Source organism: Tamandua tetradactyla, chromosome 13, assembly GCF_023851605.1.
Source record: "Tamandua tetradactyla isolate mTamTet1 chromosome 13, mTamTet1.pri, whole genome shotgun sequence".
Lineage (NCBI taxonomy): Eukaryota > Metazoa > Chordata > Mammalia > Pilosa > Myrmecophagidae > Tamandua > Tamandua tetradactyla.
Window position 1 is genome coordinate 24,659,538 of NC_135339.1, and position 12,767 is coordinate 24,672,304.

Below are 12,767 nucleotides of genomic sequence, written 5' to 3' on the forward strand. Positions count from 1 at the left end.
TTTTTTTTTTTTTTTGCCGTGAGAACAGCGAACCTTTAATAATTTCACTTGATCTTTTATATCACCTCCATTCAGTCATCACAGCACCTCCTAAGTCAGCAGATACAAAAACCAGAACAATGCAGAGGAGTGAGACAATGTAGGAAAAAAACTGTGTGTGGAGCCCCAAGATCTGAACTCTAGTCTTGGCTCCACCATCAGCTTGCTGTGTGACCCTGATGGAGTTGCTTCATCTCTTTAGGTTTAATTTTCTCATATTCAGATGAGGTAATGCTAAAAGGTAACTGCTGAGGAGGCTCAGTAGCACAAAGATGGTTTGTTGGTGTTTTCTAGAATCTGTGGTTAGCTGCTTTGACTGAGGAGTTGGGGAATCTATAAGACTGCAGAGTTCTAGGGTTTAGAACTTAGGCAAGCAGCTTTAGATACAGAAAACAAAAAATGCTGGAGAGGGTATGGAGAAAGAGACACTTATCCACTGTTGGTGGGAATGTCAAATGGTACAACCGCTGTGGAAGGCAGTTTGGCAGTTCCTCAGGAAGCTAAATACAGAATTGCCATATGACCTAGCAATGAATATGACCTAGCAATACCATTGCTAAGTATCTACTCAGAGGACATGAGGGCAAGGACACAAACAGACATTTGCACACCAATGTTTATAGCAGCATTATTTACAACTGCCCAGAGAGGGAAACAGCCAAAGTGTTCATTAGAACCCTCTTGATGTAGATGGAATGTAATCTGTAACTATTCTGTGAAGAGCACTTGTCGTTTTCTGTTTTATTGATAATGGCCATTCTGGTGGGTATCAGATGATATCTCATTGTAGTTTTGATTTGTATTTGCCCAATAGCCAGGGAAGTTGAGCATCTTTTCATGTGCCTTTTGGCCATTGTATTTCCTCTTCTGAGAAGTGTCTGTTCATGTCTTTTGCCCATTTTGTTATTGGGTTGTTTGTCTTTTTGTTGTTGAGTTGAACAATCTCTTTATAATACTAGATCTTTATGTGATATATCGTTTCCAAATATTGCCTCCCATTGTGTAGGCTGTCTTTTATACTGGCCAATGAAATCCAGTAGAGTGTTCAGATATAGACCCGCAGTCCAAAACTTGTGCACTGGGTCATGAGGAAGACGGCAGCCAGAAGTACTTAGCTGTAAATCAGTAACTGAAGAGTAAAGCCTTAGTGTACTTAAACTACAGACAAGTCTTTTCTTCCCATTTCCCATTCCTTTTGCTGCCTTTCTCCTTGACTTTTTGTTATCATGTTCTTTCCAGTTGGAGGGAAATGGCAAGAAGATAATGGTAATGTCGGGCATTCTATATTTCTGTATTATACCTCCTAAAGTTTGCAACAGTAGGAGAGAATGGAGCCTGAGGTGAAAAGAAAAAGGGGTTTGGGTAAAAATTAAATTCTCCTTTTCTTATGACTTTAACACTGTCAAAGACTGACTCGTGTAACTGAGCAATTTTATCCCCCCATTCAGGAAGAAAACAAAATGAAAGTCCCTCTGCTGTGCTAATTCAACAAATTTCTTCTTTCAGTGACCATGCAGCAGGTGGCCAGGACAGTGGCTAAAGTGGAACTCTCAGACCACGTGTGTGATGTAGTGTTTGCACTCTTTGACTGTGATGGTGAGTGGGGCCCTTGGGAATCAGTTAAGAAAACTGAGCCTTGCTGCTTTTGTCGTTTACATTGTTTTATGATAGAGCCTTGCAGACAGCTCAAAAGTTCTGGCCTAGACCTCTTCAAACTACCCCTTCCCCATATCAAGATATCAGCATCATGGCACTGAGAAATATAACCTCTGGTCCTACTTTGTGTTTTGCATTTCTTATCATTCCAGCTTGCCTTTAGGACTAAATTCTTTTGTGATGACCATACAGATCTTAAAAATGGAAACAAAAATATTTGGCCACACTTGCTGTTTAGTAGGTTAGGACCACGTGAATATTTTTGCATCTACAAAGAAGATAGTACTGCTGTCTCTATCTCCCAGAGGACATTTCAGTCATTCAAATTCCACCAACTTAGTATTCTAGTTCTACACAGTCTGGCCCATCTAAGAGATCCAAGTTCTGTACTGGCATCATTTCTCAGTTGTGCTGGCTGATACAGTAATAAAATACTAACATTAACAATGGAGACTCACATTTTTGTCATTGCTTACTTTGAGCCAGGTACTGTGCCAAGCTATTCGCTTAATCTTCTGATGTGGTTATTATTATTAATAACATTTTGAAGATGAGGAAGCTGAAATTCAGAGAGTTTAAGAAATTTTCCCAGGATCACAAAGGTAGTCCTAGTAGGTTTCAAAACCCAAGCTCTACTGCCTCCCTCTATACTATATAGTACCTCCACTGCTTGTCTTGCCATCAGCATTCATTATTCTCCGTCTAAGAAGTTAGGTAAATGGGATTCAAGAAAGAGCTCTAAAGCTCCAACCTTTAGGAAACCTCCCCTTTTGGGCCCAGCATAGTGAATCACTGTGGCCTTTTCATTCCTTAATTTGGCTCAATTTTTCTGTTAGTACATGTTATACTCTGTCTCTGTGTATAGTAACTTAACTTCCTTCCTAAGTTGTGAGCTTTTTAAGAGTAGTTGTAAGTCCCATTCACTTCGGACACTACCTAGGACCTTGAGTAGTACTTAGCATGTAACAGGTATCTACTGATGCATGTTGAATTTAAGTTATTTAAATCTCCAGCTTGCACTCACAAACCCAGGTGTGACTCAAAGGAAGCCCACGGGCTAGAATGAGGAGATGGCCTCATCCTTAGGTCAGGTGGGTTATTCTCTACAGCTGCCCTAGCCAAAACATGCCATTAGTCATGTACAGCTATTTAAGTTTAAATTACTTACAATTAAAAACTCAGTTCTTGGGTCCCTGTTTTCACATTTCAAGTGTTCATTAGTGGCTAGTGGATGCTGTATTGGAAAGCACAGATATAGACCATTTCCATCATTGCAAAGAATTCTAATGGAGAGCACTGCTGTGGAGGTTTTTAATTTTTCCAAGATTTTGTTTTTACTCTAATCACTTTTGGTGGTTTTAACTTTTTCCAAAAAATATTTTTATAATTTTTAAAGTAACATTGAGGTAACATCTAAGAGCTGGTCTGTGACATGATTATGAAATAAAGGCAACCACCTTCTCAGTTTCTCTCTTCTCCTAGGAAGTTCTGGAAAATGATGTTTCATTTTCAGCTTTTTAGAAGGAGGTTCTGTCAATAACTATTTGAATCACCTTACGAAAATCCTTTAACATCTCTGGATACCCTGTGATCCAACCTCACTTATCTGGTCAGAGAAATCTATCTAAAATGGAAATCTGCCTACACCTACTCCCACGTTTCTGTCCTTTCCTACTGCTCCACTGCCTAAAACATAAAATGTAAAACACTTTACTTGGAATACAGCTTTTTATTAAATACAAAGCTGTTGTTATTTCTACAAGTGCAGGATCTTAAGTCAAAATGCCAGAGTACAGAGACGACTTCTCTTCATACAGACTTGTTCGTCTTAGAATTGTAGAGTTGCCCTCACAGATCACGCATGCACATAAATGACATGCAACCACATATTGCTTCATAGCTAACAGAATCCATTCAGACTGGTCAGTTCTTAGCCAAACAGGAAGCAAATTCCATAGTAGTCTGAATGAAATGTTTTTTTCATTTTCAGACTTCTTTTTATACAAAGTATAGAAATTTTGTTTAGATATTTCTTTTCTCTTAATTACGTTCTGGATCATCTATCTTGTTAATTATTTTTCAGCCAAGCCAGGCTATTTTCTAACTTTCTATATTGAAGTATAATGTGCATACAGAAAAGTATAAATATCAAAGTGTACAGTTTGATGAATATTTAAAAATTGAACATGCCTGTGTAACTAGCATTAATCCACAGATAACACATTACCAAGATTATAAAGCTGCCTTCCATAGCTGCCTTTCTAAGGGTAGTCACTTTCCTAACTTTTAATACCAAAGATTAGTTTTACCTGTTTTTGTGCTTTATATAAATAAACCGAAGGTACTTTATTTTACATAAGGTATCCTAGCCCTGAGGCTGCCCATCCTCTGTCCAGCCAGAAAATGTGGGCTATTTTAGACTTTTAGGCACTCTCTACAGAAGTAAACCATCATTCATTCCCTCTTTCCACTCTCTTCATAGACAAATCATTAGGAGAGATACATTTGTTGGTTTCCTTGTGCCTGAATCTCATCTGAGAATGGCTGACATTGTTTTCTTCAGCAGACATTTACTCTTGAACTTTCTGATCAAAAGGTGACTGTTCCTCTGCTGTTGGAATGTTTACTGTTCCATGTGCTTGAGGTGGCTTTTGGTTAAACCAGATGCTCTCCAAGGTCTCTTCTAGTCCTGAGAGTCTGCAACTGAAGAGGGTGGAATGGCAGGTGCTGGAAAAATGGATTTAACCCAAGGACCAGATTTTTTTTTTAATGTTAGTCCATATGAGTCAGGCATGATAATATTTGTCTTTTTTATTCTGATATTTTATTCAACATACAGTCCTTAAGGTATATTCACCTAGTTGTATGCCTCACAACTTCATTCCTTCTGGTAGTTCATTATTTGTATATAACACAGTTCCCCCTTCCATTCCTCAGCTGTTGTACCTTTAGGCTGCCACCATCCATTGTGAATCAGAAACACTGCCAGATTTTGATTTTGGTTTTCTCCATGGAGACCCCTCATCATTTCTCACATGCACTATGGCATCAGCCTCCTAATTCCTAAACTGGCCCATGTTTTCTGGCTAGACAAGCATGGGCAGCCTCAGAGCTAGGATATCTCATGTAAAATAAAGTACCTTTGGGGATACGTCAAGTCTACTTAAAATTTAGGCCTAAGAGTCACCCCCAAGAGAGCCTCTTTTGTTGCTCAGATGTGGCCTCTCTCTCCAGCCAACACAATGAGCAGTCTCACCACCCTCCCCCTCTCTGCGTGGGACATGACTCCCAGGGGTGTGGACCTTCCTGGCAACGTGGGACAGAGATGCTGGAATGAGCTGAGACTCAGCATCAAGGGATTGAGAAAAACCCTAGAATGAGCTGAGGCTTAGCATCAAGGGATTGAGAAAACCTTCTCGACCAAAAGGGGGAAGAGTGAAATGAGACAAAGTGTCAATGGCTGAGAGATTCCAAACAGAATCGAGAGGTTATCCTGGAGGTTATTCTTACGCATTAAGTAGATATCACCTTGTTGTTCAAGATGTAGTGGAGAGGCTGGAGGGAACTGCCTAAAAATGTAGAGCTGTGTTCCAGTAGCCATGTTTCTTGATGATGATTGAGCAATGATATAGCTTTCACAATGTGACTCTGTGATTGTGAAAACCTTGTGTCTGATCCTCCTTTTATCTACCATATCAACAGACAAGTAGAACATATGGAATAAAAATAAATAATAGGGGGAACAAATGTTAAAATAAATTTAGTCTGAAGTGCTAGTGATAAATGAAAGCGAGGGGTAAGGGGTATGGTATGTATAATCTTTTTCTTTTCTGTTATTGTTTTATTTCTTTTTCTGTTGTCTTTTTATTTCTTTTTCTAAATCGATGCAGATGTTCTAAGAAATGATGAATATGCAACTATGTGATGATATTAAGAATTACTGATTATATATGTAGAATGGAATGATATGTTAATGTTTTTGTTTGTTGTTAATTTTTTTAGTTAATTAAAAAAAAGAGCTGCCACCAAAAAATAAATAAATAAAAATAAAGTACCTTTGGTTTATTTATATAAAGCACAAAAACAGGTAAAACTAATCTTTGGTGTTAAAAGTGAGGAAAGTGGCTACCCTTACCCTCCATTTCCAGGTGTGCCACCCTGTGATCCAGCCTCACTTATCTGGCCAGAGAAATCTAACTAAAATGGAAATCTGCCTACACCTACTCCCACACTTCTGTCTTTCCTAGTGTTCCATTGCCTAAAAAATAAAATGCCAAACACTTTACTGGGGATACAAGACCTGTCTCCTGCTAACCAATGCAGTTTATTTGCCATATTTCCACCTCTGTGTGTCCAGCAATACCTAAGTACTTGTTTCCAACACCCAGGCTGCTTCAGGCTTATACTTTTGCTTGTCCTACTGCCACTACCTGGAATAACTTCCCCATCCCATTCCCCTTTACATGGCCAATTCCTGATCATTGTTTGGGGTTCTACTCTAGAAAGCCTTTGATCTGTACTTGTACCTCCCCCATCCTGGGTTAGATAGTCTTCCAATGTGTTCTCATAGCATCCTCAGTTTACTCCCAGTATAGCATTTACACACTGTTGAAATAATTTCTCTCCCACAATCTGAGATTATTTAAAGTTCACAAAATCTTATTTATCTCTATTTCCAACACCTAACACAGAGCCTAACATATAGGTTGTTCTTATTCAACTTTTGTCACACTACACTGCAGTATTACTGAGTTCCAGTAATACAGAAACATCAAGGAAGGGGCAAACCAGTTAATTTTAAGCCAAAATAATTGAATTGGCTATAAGAGAGCACTGGGCTTTGAACCCACACTGTATGAACAATAGGATTTTCTCAGTGACTTTGTTCTAAGGCTTCCACTAACCCCTGTTATGTTTGCCTCTTCCTGTAGGAAATGGGGAGCTGAGCAATAAGGAATTTGTTTCCATCATGAAGCAACGGTTGATGAGAGGCCTGGAGAAGCCCAAAGACATGGGCTTCACCCGCCTCATGCAGGCCATGTGGAAGTGTGCACAAGAAACCGCATGGGACTTCGCTTTGCCCAAACAGTAATTCAAAATAGCAAGAGGCGGCCACCACCTCCAACCCAAGCACCCTAGACCCCTTTGACCAGAGCCTGGACGTAGCCCTTTCTGCTGCTGCTTCTGGAAGTAGTGTTTCCTTCCTCCGGAAAGGACCTCAGGATCTTACCAGTCTCCCTTCTTCATCCTTCCCCTCTCCCTCCTTTCTGCTAGGCTCTGATCTGCCCCATCATCATTCCCCTAGGTTCTCAACAACATGAGCAAGTCCTGAAAGCTCAGACCTTTGGCACCTTCAACAGCATGACCAATTCAGCACCCTATGGATAAAGAGTACAAGGATTCATCCACACAGCTGCCAACCCTGGAGAACGTTCAGTTCTTAAATTATTTTTGCTACGGATTTATATTAACAAAACGTTCTTTGCTTTTCCCTCCTGCTGGTGTTCTTAATTTATGAGTTGGGAACACCTCTGGTAGGCAAAGGAAGTCTGTGATGAATGAGAATGAGAATAACCCTGGCACCCTGAGCTGACAGGAAGCTGGGCCAGAGGAAATATCTGTGTCCCTCCCCAGGGTGGCTCTGTGGCCTGCTCCAGGAAGATGATGGGCTCAGTGGGAACCTGAACAAGATTTGGAATATAAAGCAGTTGCCCTGTGACTCTCTCCACTGTCATCTTTTCCTTTCAGGCTCCTTAAGAAGATTACTCCATGACTCTGTATTTAATGAACAGCAGTGATTGAGCCCATATTCCCTGCAAGTGCTATTTCCCTCTCGGAGTGCGCCTCTGAAGCTGAGGTCTGACTCAGAGCCTGTCTTCCCTCTGATTTAAACACTTATAAAAGATCACTTTAATTAGACCAGTTTGCAATAAATCCCCCCAAAGTCTCCTCTCTCCTTTATTTTAGAATCTCAGGCTGTTTTTATTCCACTTTTGCACTGGGTTTGAGATCCTGCCAGCAACAGACTTGTTTTCTTCCTAACAAGAGTCTGGTTCCTCCTGATGAAAGACAATTTTAGGCACAAACAAAAAGCGAGGGCCATTGGAGGGTGGTGGTGGCTTTATCCCAGCACAGCGTGGTTAGCATTTCATCCTGAGATAAGTTACACAGTCATTGGTTACTCATGAGGAGCTAAGATGGGGTGGGGAAGTATGTGAGGAATCCCCTAATATCCTTCCTAAGAGCAAATCAGATTATCTCCCAAAGGAGTTTGCCATTCACCTACCTCATGTAGGTGAATGACACACTCTCTAGGGGTGTCCCTGGTATCCAGGTATAGGCTTTGTCTTGCTCATTGCCCCAGGCCTGAGGTATCAGCAAAATGTTAGCTTTTGTTAGTTAATTTTTTTTAATAAATAAAAAAGAAAAAAAAAACGTTAGCTTTTCTTAAATTTCCCCCAGAATCTCTCTTTCCCTCAATCTTCCTTCTTTCTCCAGCCTAAAAGAGAAGCTCTATTCACAGCCTTTTTGAGACATTCATTCCCCTACAAGAGGAGATCTGCCGATTGGCCAGGATTTTCTGGAAGCTTAGAGTCAGAGCATAGCAAGGTAGAGAGTAAGGATCTTATTTCGGCATCTTAAAATCCAGGGGCAAGAGCACCTAACATAGGTACATGGAATTCCACCTAACTCACGTAGCTCCTAGGAATGCCTGAGGAATCGGACAAGGCCCAGGTCTTAAGATAGGATTGCCACACAGTTTTGGCCCAACAGGGTAAATGTAACAAGTGAGACGTACAAGCCAAGCCACCCAGAAGAGAGCAGCGTCCTCCAAGGAGTAGGCCAAGTAGGATTGTTGTAGGCAGAATTTGAGGGGGTGGGCTGGGAAGACTGGGAACAAACAAAGCTAATTCAAACTCTTTCTTCAACCTAAATAGAATAACCTTCCTCTCCTCTTTGGTGACTCAACTCAAACTGCCCCACCCCCACCCCTCCCTGACCGTCTCCCAGACAAAATTAGCAGCCCCTCCTCTGCCCCAAAGGACCACTTGCCCACCCGTAACCACACTACTGTAATTCCATATAGTTCTTATGAGATTTTCATCTACAAAATTTAGACCCAAAGCAGTTACATGATCAAAGAAAGAGTCTACCACCAAAATCTAATTTAAAAATAACTCTTGAACAATATGAAAGTGATACTAGCAGTGCCTCAATAAATTCCTCTCACACACCCAAAGCTGTCAAGCTTCTTTAAAATAAAGTCAAGAAACTCATCTCCAGTTCTAGCTCTTTGGCTTTTAACCACCCCCACTCCCACCCGCCACCTTTTGTTCCTCCAGATTCTGTATCATAAAAGCCCAAAAGAAAAGACAGATAACACTGTTTACAGAAGTTAGGGGAAGGAAAATAATTCCAAGGGGACCCAGGCTGCTGGGCTTCCTGGATCATCTCCAACAGGGAGTTATTAGGGAAAGGGGAATTTAAGAATGTGCATAATCTTTAAAAATCATTATTTTATTAACTTTTATTGCCATGCCTAGTTTTCACCCAGGGTGGAGCATGTACAGTAAAACCGAACCACGACTCTGAGCACCCAAGGACCATTCCTGCCACCAGACAGTCTGGTTCAGCTTTCAGGCTTCAGCTGCCACCTGCTGGCAGCAAGGTTCAGTGCAAGGACTTACTGGCCTGAAGAGAGGAGGCAGCCTGAGTCCAGCCTATGCTCTAGCCCTGAGAATAGTCCTTCTCAGAGGCCTGAATGGCTTGGAGCACAGAGATGGAACATAACCATGCAAAGACATTATGGGTATGAATATAATTGTGAGGAGGAAAGGAGCAATGTTCCTGAGTTCTCTGTGAGCCCAGGATGGGGAGTTTTTACCAGCATATGAAAGTCACTTGATTCATTCTACAACTTTTTTTCACCACATAAAATCTACTTTTTTTTTTTTAATGTGTAACACCAACACTTCTAAATCAATTTTGAAACAATTCTCTTTTGTGGACTATACATAGGTATTCAAACAGTTTAAAGAAATGTAACGGCTATCCACAAAAAAAAATAGTTTTGATTGTTGTATTCCCCCCATACTTAATGTGTCTGCACACTTAAAGAAAATGAAGTTCCTCAAACATTTTATATTCAGCGATTTTAAAAAGTCAAGTTTTCTACTGCTATTGTCTTTATAAAGAACTTGAACTTTCAAATAAAAAAATAATGTACAAGAATAAATTTGCTGTATCTTTAACAGCATTTTTATATAGAACAATTAGTTGGCATACTAGCAACTTCTCAGGTTGTCACATACAGGAAAAATTACACCCATTTTACAGAAAAAAATCCCAGTACATATACTGCAGTAAACTCAAGCTATGTTAAAAAGATCAGTGTGAATGGCACACAAAAATCACATTTTCATAAATGATTAACTGGAATTCCTGATCGTGAAGTAGGCACAGGGAGATCCAGTCCTTAGGGCTTCATTCTCTGGAAAAAAAAAAAAACACCTTTCAGCAGTTTTTAAAAACTTCGGCATCAGGCTGCTGAAGTGCTTGACAAAACTGGAGCTACTTGCAAGGAGGGCAGGTAGTGCTGAAGATTCTGAACACATTCTGGGCCCCGTTGAGATGAATTGTTTTCAGTGTCGCAGCACACTTAGATAAAAACAATACTGTTTGTGCATCTTCCAGGTCAAAAGTTTGCTTTAAAGGTGCTAGGAAACATGCAGGGATAATATGTTTTAACAAAATCAGCAAATCCCACTGATCCATCTTTACCTCCCAGAGTTCTATCAACTTTGAGAGGATAATAAAACACGTTTCTGTGCAATTGGATCTGGGAACTCAAATGCTTCTTGGATGACAATAACCAATACCTGTTCTTTTACATTCTCTGCACTTTGATTTGCTATGACTTCGTTCACTCTAATCCCTGTGACAGTTTGCAGGAAAGCAAAAGTTAACTTTTCTGCAACACTTGCTTTTCTAAAACAGCAGACTCGTCATTTTCTTCTGCTAGACGGAGCAACACTTCAAAAATTGCATGAAGGAGGGGCATGAACATTTGTTGTAAAAATGGGCAGATGGGATGTATGAAAGAATTTCTTCCTCTAGGCATATAACATGCGATGAAGGAAAGTACAAACTCCACTTCTGAGAATATCCTTTTGTAAGAGACAACTGAGGGCTGGCAAGAAAGTCTGTGAACAGTCCAGATAAACTTCCAAACAGCCACATTGCTTTAGTTTGCTTGTTGCTGAGAGCTTTGCTGGTTCAGCTGGCAAACCCAACAGCATGGTTGAAGCAGTCTGCTCGAGACCATGGTTGAGGCAGTCTGCTCGAGATGCCTGCCTTCATCTAGTGCCAGCATCAATTTTTCCAATTTTGAACTTTTCCATTAGTGGAGTCAAGAGACTCATTAATGCTTGCTTCCTTTCTGCTGGATATTCACTATTAACAATCAGTACTCCAGCTATCTCATAAATAAATAGCTTATCATTGCTGCTCAACAATTCTCAGGTGACAAAAGCTCTAGAAGTCTTGCATTCTATTCAGAATATCCTCAGTGAAAGGATTCATTCATTTATTGAGAGATCTGACAAATCTAGGAAATAGGTAAGTGATTCTGCTCTATAGTTTCGCACTAGAATGTTACAGACCTCTGATCTAAGAAAGCCATTAGTACATCTGGAATGTGTTGAGGTTCAACTGTGAAAACCTTTCATATTAAACAAGTTTCAAAGAACTCCAAAGTCACTGATGTGGGCTGATAGGAACTAACTCCTGATGTTACCAAAGTTTGCTTCACATCCTGCAAAGCGCTAGCTTTTGAAACATCACCGGAGAAGTGAGCACCATGAGATACTGGAAGAGCTTCTGCCCTATATACAACAATGTTATGGCTACTTCAATTTCCATAGACCATGTAGTCTTCTAGTTCTGCAGTGTTGAACTGAAAACTCTGTGAACAGAAGCCAGGAGTAACTTTGGTGAGACTTTAGCAAACCTGTCCAACAGTAACTTCAGCTGTTTTCTGTATTCTAAAAACATAACTTCATCTTTACCTTCATTTTCAAAGTTATATTCTTCATCAAGTCAATTTATTCATATGTCCAACATGATTACTTCTACATTAGCTTTTTGCTGATCCGAGAGCACTATAAACTGTTTCAAATTATGAAGATAATCAACAAAAAACAATCGTGTTAGAGGAGTTGTCCTCATCTTCATGAATTAGTAGCTGCAGCAGCAGTACTTCTTTGATTTGAATAGCTTGAAGTGTCTCTTGAGCATTCTTTTTTTAAACATTAAAAACTGAAGTCAGACTCTTTATTACATGATAACTTAATACAACTAATTTATTTTTTAATACAACTAATTTAAAACAATACAAAGATATTGAGTAAAATGTTTATACAATTTAATCAAATTTTAAATATCTTCATTGAAGCTATGTATTGTCAGCAAATACTGCATAAAAATATAAAGGTGAAATTTTGTTGAAGACAAAACAAAATTTTAAATGTTCTTCAAAAAAGATTGAAGCAAAGAGAAAAAAAGGGTTAAGCAAGAAAATGATAAACAGTATGCCTGTTTATTTGATACAATTTAATTTTCTGAAATTACTTTAGCCCTTCACAATTCATTTCCTACCATTAAAGGATTTTAGAATAACCCCTGTGTTTGCCAATTGTATTAGAAGAAAATAACACAGACTTTATTTAAGCATAAGCTTGCTGAGATTATTATTACTATAGTACCACTCCATTTACTACAACAATGAAACATAAGTGAACCCTAGCAATTTTAAAATTTTTTAGAAGCTAAAGTTAACTTCAGAAAAAATTCTTCACAGTTATTCCTTAAAGGTCTCCTGATGACCTGAAAGAATGTTTGTTCTTTTCAAAGCACTTAAAATACTACAAGAATGAAACTTAGGTTCTGTGGACAATCTGGCTTAATATTTACAACAAAGATTAATGAAAACAGCATCAAACTCCATTAAAATTGATAAAAGTTCTGCCTGAATATGGTTTACAAGTCAAAATTAAAATAAATAATGATTAGTT

At 39.3% G+C, this 12,767-nt stretch overlaps 1 protein-coding gene and 2 pseudogenes across 5 annotated transcripts in view; 1 reads left to right on the top strand and 2 right to left on the bottom strand.

Moving 5' to 3' along the window:
• Positions 1-7,656, top strand: part of MICU1 (mitochondrial calcium uptake 1) — a 284,544-nt gene extending 276,888 nt beyond the window's left edge. For all 5 annotated transcript variants that reach the window (XM_077124976.1, XM_077124978.1, XM_077124977.1 and 2 more), the window contains 2 exons: positions 1,546-1,635; positions 6,627-7,656. In XM_077124976.1, coding sequence (XP_076981091.1) covers positions 1,546-1,635; positions 6,627-6,787 — 251 coding nt within the window. In that variant the 3' untranslated portion in view covers positions 6,788-7,656. The remainder of the gene's footprint in view (positions 1-1,545; positions 1,636-6,626) is intronic.
• Positions 7,657-10,179: 2,523 nt separating this feature from the next.
• Positions 10,180-11,450, bottom strand: LOC143653345 (exportin-T pseudogene; annotated as a pseudogene).
• LOC143653346 (exportin-T pseudogene) lies at positions 11,060-12,690 on the bottom strand (annotated as a pseudogene).
• Positions 12,691-12,767: the final 77 nt, after the last annotated feature.